The 12,563-nt window shown below is 17.2% G+C and overlaps 1 protein-coding gene across 2 annotated transcripts in view; it reads right to left on the bottom strand.

The window, feature by feature from the left end:
• T48 (FU domain-containing protein T48) overlaps window positions 1-12,193 on the bottom strand; it is a 36,782-nt gene extending 24,589 nt beyond the window's left edge. The window contains exons 1-2 of one of the 2 annotated variants that reach the window (XM_086912392.1): window positions 11,833-12,193; window positions 7,839-7,973 (exon numbers count right to left, since the gene is read on the bottom strand). Coding sequence is in view for 1 of the 2 variants with exons in the window: in XM_003698088.4 (XP_003698136.3) it covers window positions 11,833-11,920 (88 nt within the window). In the remaining variant the exon portion in view is untranslated. The remainder of the gene's footprint in view (window positions 1-7,838; window positions 7,974-11,832) is intronic. The other variant, XM_003698088.4, reaches the window with a different exon arrangement.
• Window positions 12,194-12,563: the final 370 nt, after the last annotated feature.

Here is a 12,563-nt window from a genome sequence, read left to right on the forward strand (position 1 = left end):
TTTTTTTTTTGTATAAAAAATATGAAAAGAATTTTTAAAAAATCTTCATTATTCTATACATTTTTTTGTATAATAACTCGCTATTTTATTCCAAGAATTATACGAGCATTATCTTAACTGGCTCAATTAATTTTGCATAAATTTGCACATAATTTATATATTTTTATTTATTTAACAATTTATACACAAACTTTAAAAATATTTATCTATATCTTAAAATTAAAACTAATATTATCAAGTCTTTTCTATACACAAATCGTATTATATCGTATTATTATAGTAAAATCTTTGTTTTAAATATATATAAATCGTTTTTTTTTTTGTAACATATTATAACATATTATAACGTTAATATCTAGAACATGGATTTTTAATTTATGGAAATATATCTCATAAAAAAATAAAACATATAAGATTTTTAAAGAATCGCAATAGCTGTTCTTATTTACAATTATTTATATAGAATATTTATATAGACTTATGATTATATATATATATATACATATACATTGTATATATACATATGTAAATATGTGTATTATCATAAATATATATCTACATCATTATAAAAATATATTATAATTATTATGATAGACTTTTAATGTTTTCATTCATAATATTATCAATATTTTCGTTAAAATTTAAATCATTCAATCTGAAATTATTATATTAATTTTATATTATATTATTTTACTAAATTGAATTAAATTACTTTACTAAATATATTTTTTTAAACTTTAAACTCTAAATATATATTTAAATATATAAATAATAACTATAAATATATATTTTTTTATAATTATTAGAAAATCATAGATTATTTGATTTTTCTAAATGAAGATACTATCTCAAAAAAAGATTAAAAAATCTAAAATATATATTAAAATTATAAAATTTAAAATAAATAAAAAGCATTTATTTTTAATCTTATATTATTAACTAATAAAAAGATAATCTATTAGATAACGATCGTAATTCAAAATTTAATTTTTAATTCGATTTGTAAATTATGTATAAATGCATAAACTAAACACGTGTATGCATACACTAATTTCAAACAGCATAGACAAATTTCTGATCTAGTGTTTCAAAAGATGTATAATTTGTACGGTACTTTTGCACGTAAATAATTTAACTAGTAGTTGTGTTAATTAAAATATTCACGATGGTATAAAAATTTGATTTCAATAGAAATAAAATATCGAAAACTGCTTATTTTTTGTTTTTAGTTTATGAAATATAATTATTTAAATAATCTTTGAACCATAAAAAAAAAACTTAAATTACTAATATAAACAATTATGGATCATGAATTTCTATAAGCGTTATAAGTAAATAACAATAAAAGTAATGCAAAATAATTAGAAAATTTATATAATACATTTCAATGAAATAAGAAAACTTAATTAATAAATAAATAATTTCAATTAATTTATCATATTAACACGAAAAATAAGAAATGAATTTGACATTATCAAATTCTAATGTCTAATATTAAAAATACATCATTAATTATTTTTATTTGTGTTATAACGTATAACAATAAAAATTTGAAATTAAAACGTTATTGTGTAACAAAAATACATTATTAATTATTAAAATAATATCGAAATTATCTTAAAATAATTCAAATTTAAATTTAAGTTCTCTCTATATTGAAATCATATTATCAATAAATTAAAATAATGAATCTATGAATGTATGAAGTTAAATTTGAGAAATCATCTATTAAAATAAAATTTAACTCTATAAAAGTAATAATATCAAACATTATAAGAATACATGAAATTAAAATTAAAAATTTACTATACCATAGAAAATTTGTAATTAATAATTAATAATTAATAATAATAAAAATAAAAATAATATGAATAATATTGTCTTAAAATATAAAAGATATACATATATATTATTGATAATTAGCTCAATAAAGATTAAATATTGAAATATTATTCTTCACATTAAAAACTCAAACTCATTCAGCTTTAACCTTAAAATAGAAACATCATATTAAGTAACATCTCTTATTTGTACTATAGTTTTTTTATTTATTGAAATGTAGAGATTAATGAGTATTATTAATCATACCGATGCATATGAAATTGTGAAATGTCACATATAATTATACTAATTAAAAAAAGTCTTAGAGTAATCTTTTCATTTAAATGATAGCTTAGTACTATATTAAGCATACTGCTCACAGGATGCCACCGCTTATCAACGATCCACTACTGGCACGTGTATACGAGAACTAAATGTGTACATAAGTGCCAACTCCCGACATGCTTAGTGAATTAGAGGGGAAACAATTTTCCGACAAAAGAATGAATTGTTGTATATATAGTTTTCATTTAAACGAGATATTGTAATATTTTTTTATGAAAATTTCGAAAAGTTTATAACAGCGAATAATTCAATTGAAATATAAAATATTATTATATATTTATATATTATATATTATTTGTTATTATTATATATCAATTTCGGTTATACATTTATAAAATTATAATTATAAGAATATAATATATAAGAATATTTTATATTAAGATATAAAATTAGAACTATAAAAATATTATTATCGTATATTTTCGCGAGAAATTTTTTCGCTTTTATCATTTGATTATTTCAAATTTTTAAGATATTTTATATTTCATACGAAAGAAAAAAATAAAATTTTTATTTCTATTCGTAAAATAATTCAAAAACATTGATTCAATGAAAACTTTGCACTATGAGTACATATAATAACCGAGAATATATAACAAAATTAAATAAATTTTGATAAATTTATTGGATAATTTATAGTCAATTTCGTCTATATTTATAAGTAATATTAATTTGATTGAATTAAACTGATTAATGAAGTTTCAGAAAAATCATTTCTTAATATGTTTTGCTATAATCAGGAAATACATCAAATTAAAAATTTAAGATAAATTCTACTTGAAATATTTTTTAATAATAAAGATTATTTTCCTTATATTTTATTTTATTTTTTTAGATATATCTTTTACTATTATCTCATTATATTGAAACTAAAGTATTTATTTATCTTAAGAAAAAATTGTTTAATATGTATTATTTATTTAAATCGTACTTCATTAGTTTTTTTTAATAAATATAAACAAATGTACCTAAATATAATAAATAAATGAAAATAAATGAAATACCGAAAATGAAGAAACTATATTTTGTTTGTGATGAAAAATAAGTTATAATTAATGTAAATTTGTATAATATAATAATTTTTAATAAGATTTTTTTATAATAATAATTTTATAATAATTTAACAAAGTGATTTTGTATTTTTATGATTGTATAATTTTATGGTACCATTTTAAAATACCATTTTTTTTAAAGTATTATTTTGTATTAATTTTAGATATATAAGAAATTAATTAATGTAATTAATTTCTTTTTTTGCTTGATTAATGTCAACTTGATTTCTAATGATATAAAATTTCTCTGTAAATATCACTATGATTAAGTATTATGGAAAAATAATATTATTAAATATATGAGTTATTTATCATTAATAATTTTTAATTTTTTTATTATTAATTTATTATTAATTTTATTACTAATATAATATTTCTTTCTTTTAATCAAATTTTATAATATTATTCAAAAATTTGATATCTTATTTAGATATTTATATTCAAAAATTAATAATTATTACGTAAAGTTATTTGATATATGAATTTTAAATAAGGCAAATAGTTCAATGAAATCATTGATTAATTTTGTGATTACTTTTATTCTATTTTATACTTTAATTATTTTTTAATTTGAACATGAATGAAATTTTACTGATTAATAATATTAAAATAAAAAATAATGTATATATGAAATAAAAATAATATTATTATTTAAAAATTTATTAAATAAATATAAAGTGCGTATGAGTGTAATAATTAATTAAAATTCATTATAGAATCTTATGATATAAAATAATTAAACAAATCTGTAAAATATACAATTTCATATTTATTATTAATATTCTCGAACATATTAAATAATCGCTTAAGAATTCACTGAATTTCAAAAAGCAAAATATCTATGCATAATAAAAATATAAAATTCTATTTTTAGTTTTCTGCATTAATTTTACAATTAATTTATTTGATTGAATTGAATAAAAGATAAATAAAATGATATATAATTAAAATATATTTTTTCATACGAATCATTTTATAGTACTATTCAATGTTATGATAGAAATTGCCAGTAATTTAGTCGGTATGAGTACCTGCTTTCTACTTGTAATGCGATGTAAAAAGTAACAAGTATTTACGTACAAGTTTCGCTTTCATCATAATGACTAACATTCACCATGATCGCCAAAGCATAATAGAAAGAAACTACGAAATATCCTTACAAATGTAATAGTGCTGAATAATGTCCAATGCTAAAAATATAACAAGAAACAACGATAAAAAAGTAATAAATTCACGAGTCCAAGATTAATTATCTCTTCTTTTAATGAACAGAAAATAAAAAATCTTATATAACTAAATAAAAATTCAAATGTCATTGCGTTAATTAAATGAATGTTATATTATTGTTAAATATGAATATATTGTTAAATATGCAATGCATAGATTTTTCCAAATAAAATTGTTTTCCATATTTTAAAATGCACGAACATTTATCTATATATTATAATTGTGACTTTATATATATTATACATACTCTCTCTCTATATATATATATATATATATATATATACATGTCTTATTCAGTATAGAAAATATTGATGAATAAGAATAGTTGAAAAAAAAATGATTAATTATTGATTATGAAACTAATGAGAAAAAATATTGAATACAACTTAACTTATTAATATAAATAATAATAATATAATGTTTTAAAAACTAGAATTATTAATTACTAAAAACTAAAAATCTAAAACTTATAAATTTGACAATTCTAGCGTGACTAGAATATATAATGTTAAAAACATCTAATATTAAGAAAATCGTATGATCATTAATTTCTCATAGTTCAATTTTATAAATATGTATTTCTTATAAATGCATATTATGTATTCTGTAATATATTGTAATATTGTAATGTATTTCTGTACATAATCTAATAAAACATGAAAATATTTTTTAAGTACCGATAATTTTTGATAGTGGTGAAAAAATCATACGCTAAAGCAAAGGAATTATGTAATCTCGATGAGCTATCTTTAATTTGGTAAGACATATTGTCATTGTATCTCAATTGTTAAAATCGATCGTTAGCTTCTTTCAATTTGAAACAACTTGAACAATCGAGTAGACAGAAATCCAAATAAATATATCTTTAATTTTTTTTCTGCTTCGTGGAAAATAAAAGATGAGAAATCAGATAAAAAATAAATCATAATTTTTATTTTTATCTCATAAAAAAATGTTACGAAAATTTATTAATTGAAATTTAAAAAAATTACAATATATACATATATACATACATACATATATATATATATATATACACATATATATTGCGTGCACACGCGCACGCGTTACAAAAATAGCTATATTATTTCTTCATAATTAATTTTTTTTAATTGTTAGATGCATTCAATTATTAATATAGTTTAAATTAATTTTATTATATCAGATATATTTTATGTATTAAAATAGATATTTTTATATAAAAGTTATTGAATTGAAAATATAATTTTTCAATTTTCAATTTAAAATAATTTTTCAATTTAAAATTTTTTAATTCAAATATATGTCATGAAATGATTATATATTATCATTTTAACGTACAACATTTTCATTAAAAACACATTAGTATAGGTGCAAATAGTTTTCGTAAATACCTTCACTTTACTATTTTACATGTTTTCACATACTTTTAAAAAATTCATTATAATTCTTTTACGTTCTATGTAATTAAATAGAATGTGAATATAACGATTTACGAACTAAATTTTATCACTTTGAACGAAGCTCTTAAATAAAATAAAATCTATTAATAAAATGAATCATCATGAATAAAAATGTGTATAATTATAGGATATTAGAAATACATATATGGATATAAAGATTATTAAGAAATGAAAAATATTGTAAAAGTAAAAAAATATAAAAATTAAAAAATAAAAAACTATAAAAAATTAAAAAGTAAATATATGAAATATAAGTAAATATATTTTATAATCACAAAAATATATAACTCTTATTTTAAATATAAAAATCATAGAAAAATAAAACAGGATATAGGTATAATTATTATTTTTATTAAATTGTGAAATATATCATTTTAAACGTAATTATTATGAGTATTGTGAAATATTAAATATTTTAAAATGAAAAAATAATTTATATCAATGAATTTTTAATTAGTTTAAATTATAGTAAACAGTTATATTTAAAAAGTTAATATTTTTAAACTTTTTAAATCATCTATTAAAATAAAAATATATTTTCAACATACTTTATTACACATCAATTATGTCACCAACTTACAAATAATCGTATTCTATGATTCGAGATAAATATCTTATTTAAAGAAAAATCGTTAAAAGAGCAATAAAAACTTATACATCCATTAATATATATTTATAAAAAATAAAGCATAATTGATAAAAGTCATAAACAATATTTTTTTATTTTCATAAATAAAAATGATTTTAGAATTCCTTTCAAAATACCATATTTATAACGACATCTTTTTTCCAATAAAAAATGCAATAAGCCTCCATAGAATTTTAGAAATTTTGAAAAAATTTTGAAAAAATTAAATATATGTTTATTAATATTTTATTTTATTATCTGATATTTTTTAATAAAAATTTAAATAGTAAATAGATATTCAAGCATAAAATTTCCCTTATGTTCAAGTAGATTTATCATTAAGATATGATTAAACTATAATTAAAATTTTTCTAAAAATATGTGAAAAAAATCTTCCTTTTAATTTTATATATGCATATTTAATATTCATATGTATCTTGTCTTTTTTTTGACTTCAATTCTTTTTATGTATTTAAATACATATTTATTAGAAATAAAAATTTGTAAACAATCCAATATTAACTAGAAGAATTTAAATTATTAAAACAGTATTCAGCATTATATCAATAATGAATTTTAACATTATATCTTTAATTTTTAAAGAATAATGAAGTCAATAAAAGTTATGAACACAACTGATGAATTCATTTGAAAACAATTAGCACAATTAATGGATTTATATGAATAAAAAATTAAATTTCGGAAATTAAATTCTACTAAATGGAATTTATTCATTCATTTCTTTATTAATCTTTGAAATATTATGATATATATATAAAATTTGAAATATTATGATATATATATATATATATATATATATATATGTATGTATGTATATAATTATTAAAAATCACTATTAGAAGTAATTATTTAAAATAATTTTTTCATAATTCAAATAATTTCAAAATATACATAATTTTAAAAATGAGCATAGATTTGAACATGTTTGAACCAAAGTCTGATTTATTTGTGCAATACGATATTATGAATTCAATTTGGAATTATTTTTAGAATTATTTATCAAATTTAAGATAAACAAATAATGAAATTATTTATTATTTAAAATTATCTACTATTATTTCGAATAAATAAATGTTTTTTATATCATAATGTCAAATATATTGAAAATATTGATTTGAAGTATTTATTATTATTTGTTATTTCAATTTGCATTGCAATTTGAAATAAAATTTGCTTAGATATACTAATATAAAAAAAATCGGAAATTTTTAAATCATTACAACTATATTAGAAGTGATTGCAAATGCCATGGTTTGCTTTTAGAAGGTTTCATGTATACTTCCATCCTAGAAATACTTATACCTTTCCCCTACATCTATGCTCCTGTTCATGATGGTAGTCCGTCCTGGTCAGGGCCGGTGAGCACAGCCTTGTCTAACATAGAGCCTGCATACAACCGAGCTTCAACAACGTAAAAGCGATCCTCATCTCCTTTCACTTGCACAAACAAGTTAAACATTGATTTAATATCATTTGATTTAATTAATGATGAAAAACTTTAGTATTCGACCTCTTTCTTCTTTTTTTTAAACATATAATTTAATTAATATCTTTGATTAAAAAAATTATAATACAAAATTTTTTTTGAAACTTATATAATTAATAGAAACTTATTATATTCGTAAAAATTTATCAAAGATGAGTCAAAACTTGATTTTTTGATTGTAAAACTCAAATTCGATAATTAGTGAGATTTTAAACTTTCGAAACTTTCTTCTTTTTTTTATAAAGATCATCTATTTAACAAATTGGATCAAATATAAGATGAATATATATTAAAATAATAAGAAATTTTTTAAATTTTATTTTTGATTTATAGAAAGATACATGTATTTGTAATTAATATTACAAACGATTCTAATTTCTGAAATTTTTGATTTTTATTTGATTATAATAAAAATTTATAATCAAGTTCATTTTAATCAATAACAAGATTACATTAATCAATATAAAAACAAATTTGATGAACAAATATTTTTAAAATTTTTTATATAATTTTATATCTATTTCATATTGAGTTTATTTATTGCAACTGCTAATTTGTAACTAAATTTATTTTAAATTTATTTTAACAGAAAGCAGATTGAGATTTTGTCGAATATTTAAATTTTCATATAATTTGAAATTAATTAAGCAATAAATATTATATATATATATATTATTATATATATAATATATATATATATATATATATATATAAATATGTATATATAATATACACATACATATATATAATTGACATTATTATAATGATAATTTTAATAAAATTTTTAATTAAGTGATTTTAATTTTTTTGTTTTAAAAAATTTGCAATTCATTAAAAATTTTCAGTTCATATTAAAAGGTTCAAATTTATTAATTAGCACAATTGAAAATTTATAAAAATAATAAATAATAAAAATTTTTTATAAAATAAAAACATTAAAATGAAAAAATTTTTTCATAAATTATATTAATTTTAATTAAATAAAAATTTACAAATATAGTTATATTTTTAATATACAATTAATTTCAAATTTTATTTATTTTTAATTAAATATATTTATTATTTATAATTGTAACTAACATTATTTATTATATACACATTTAGAATATTTTAAACATTAAATTTTTATTTAAATTTAGGTTTTGTTTTTCGAAATATAATATAAAGTTTATTGTTTATATTTTATATATTAAAGTTTATTATTTATATTTGTTTATAATTTTTTGTCTATAATTATTTGTGCAAAAAATTATAGACAAATATAGTTAATTGCTGGTACAATTTCTTTAGTCAAAATTTAGATTAATTGAAATAAAATTGAAATTGAAATTAATTAAAATTAAAATCGATAAAATATGATATACATAAGATGCAATCAAAAAGAAACAGAATTGTGTTAAGAAAATTTTTAATTATCAATTAATTTAAATATCTATATTAATTCCACGATTTCATTTCTATTTATTTTAAATGTTTCTAGAAGTCTTTCTCTCCAATTGCGTAAAAAATCTTTTGCAATTCAACTTGAATTTCTTTTATTAAAATAATACAAATATTTTATACAAGCAATTATTTTGGAATAATTGACAAAATTTAATTTATTTTTTCATATTCAAAATGAAATTAATGAGATATTTTGTATATATATATTTAAGGAGATTTAAACTGAATTACAAAAAATATGTTATATATGGTAGAAAAATAAAAACTATTTCAGTACAAAAAAAAGATTATTTTGAAAAACAAAATGGAGATTAAATTTATATTAATTCATTATATAGAAAATTTATATAAATATAATTTAATTTAAGATTTATACATTTATATATTTTAGATATTTATATATTTAATTTGATTATATATGATCTTATAAATTAATTATATATATACATATCTTATAAATTAATCAATCAAAAAATATTTATATAGTTAGTTTAACTTTATACAGATGAATTTTGTTTATATAAATAAAAACTATTTCGAATATTAGTCTATTATTTACAGATAATATAAAAATTAAATTTTAATAATGCGCAACCAAAATGGTACAAAAAATACAAGAACTTGAGAATCAAACAAATATTTGTATATTTCTAAGTTTAAATTCTATTTTTTAAATTTTGATTCTATTGAAACTACAAAAAATTCATTTGCAAATATTTGAATATTTCCTTGATTAACATCAAGGAAAATTATGTATCCCCAATTTATATGAAACATTTTACATTTTGCTAAAATATATACATATATATTATATTATTATGTTATATTGGATGTGTTATATATATATATGTATATATATATATATATATATATATTGTATTATTATGTGTATGTATTATGTCATATCTATACATATGTAGAGAAAAAAGAGAAAAATTTGATTATTTAAAATTTATTTAAAAAATTATTTAAAAAATGAGCACGTTCTTAACTTAAATAGTTTTTAAATAGAAATTAACATTTTGAACAATTTTTTTAATACATATTATTTATTTTTATACCACTATCGTTTTTAGTTTAAGTTTTTATGTTAATTTAAAAAAAATTTCATGTGTTATTAAATTGAATTTTGTCTGTGTACGTGACAGCGTATGCGTCAATTTGCAACCATCACTTATCAATAGTTTATATAAACACATCAGGACAATCAATATATACAACGGAACTATCGTTACATTTACTTAATATCTATCCATTACGAGCTTGGACATTATAATATTGGACAAAATAGATATTTAAGTGTGAGATTAATATCACTATTATTGTTATCAAGATTTATTTTATATTTTATTATTGCATTTCGAAAGAATGCCGAAATTTAAAAATTTAATTCAAATAAAATTTATAATAATTTATAACATTATTTGCAAAAAATAATATAATTCAACAATATAATTTAAACAATATAATTAAAAAACAATTTATAATTATGATGTAATCATATAATCATACAATTAAAAATTGTAATATAAAATAATTTAAATAATATAAATTGAATAAAAATAATAATTCAAGAATGTCAATAAGAAGTGAAATTAAATTTTGTATGATATTTAAATTTTTATTTAATTTAATTTAACTATATTTTAATTTAAATATTATATAATTAAAATGTAATTATTATTAAATAGTAATTCTACGAATAATTAACAATACGATGATACAACAATATAATGAATATAAAATGAAGGAACAAAGTTGATACGAAAGAAGGATTTCTGGTATAATGCACTTACAAACTATCATTATATAATAATAATTATCATTGTATAATAATTAACTTCAAGATGAAATAAATTCAATCACTTACGTTTCAAATGCAATAAAAAAAAATATGAATATATAGTAATATGATATACAAATTGATATATTTAGATCTAATAATCATACGAATAAAATTTAATTAAAAAATATAATTTAAAAAGCAAAAAATATTATATATTGAGTAAGAAAAAATAAAGATTAAATTAATTTAAAACAAGATTAAAATATCTTATCTTACATTTTTATTTATATTTATATTTCTAAATATAATATATACATATTATTATTATGTATATGTATATATTTATATATATAATATTACAAATTTACTTATAAATTAAAATTTAAAAAGTAAGAGACAAACATTTGATTAAAAATTAAAAGTTATTAATTTACATATTATAAAAAGTTTTACAAAGTACAAAGTTAAAATAGTAATTGTCAAAAAATATAAATAAAAGTCAGTTATATGATAGATTAGAATAACCACGTGTTTTTGATGTATGGAAATACTATACAAAAGATACAGAAAATTTTCATTACCTTGTAATTCGTTATCAGCCCGCGTATAATCCAAAATGCAAAAGAAAAGTACCGCACTAAATTTCACTAGTATTGATAAATTACCCATTTTGAGTCGACATAATTTCTATGTCGGTGCAAAAATCACAAAACTTCATGAAAACTTGAGCACCATATGAACACTGGACCGCGAAACCACTTCTCACCGCAGTCAGTAACATACTGAAGAAACAAATCCTACTAGAAAGTGGGAAGACTTTCTCATTCCCTGACCAATGACAGGAAGATTAAAACCATTGATATATTAGGGATAAGACACAACATTGCATGTCTTTCTTTAAATTTCAAGATGGCGCACTAAGCGCGATATATAATTTCGCATGCGTATGTTTAAATTTTACTTTGTAGACATATATATAAGTAATAAATTAAATTTAAACATAAAGAATCTTATTGTAAATACATATTCTTATATTATTTTAAAACTCTGTAACAAACATAATTCATGTTTGTATTAAAAATCAAATAATGAATAATTAAAAACATTCATTTCATAAAAATAAAAAATAGAGCATAATAATTTTATAAAATATATAATTTATAATATAATTATCAAAATATAATCTACATTTTTTGAAAATAGCAATTTTTTTATAAGCATTAAATATTTTTTGTTAATGAACTTCGAATATGAATTTATAATTGTTGATTATAAATTACAATTAATAATTATAATAATATATCAATTCATA

This window comes from Apis florea, unplaced genomic scaffold, assembly GCF_048593485.1.
Source record: "Apis florea isolate Af1SG1 unplaced genomic scaffold, ASM4859348v1 contig_3391_pilon, whole genome shotgun sequence".
NCBI lineage: Eukaryota > Metazoa > Arthropoda > Insecta > Hymenoptera > Apidae > Apis > Apis florea.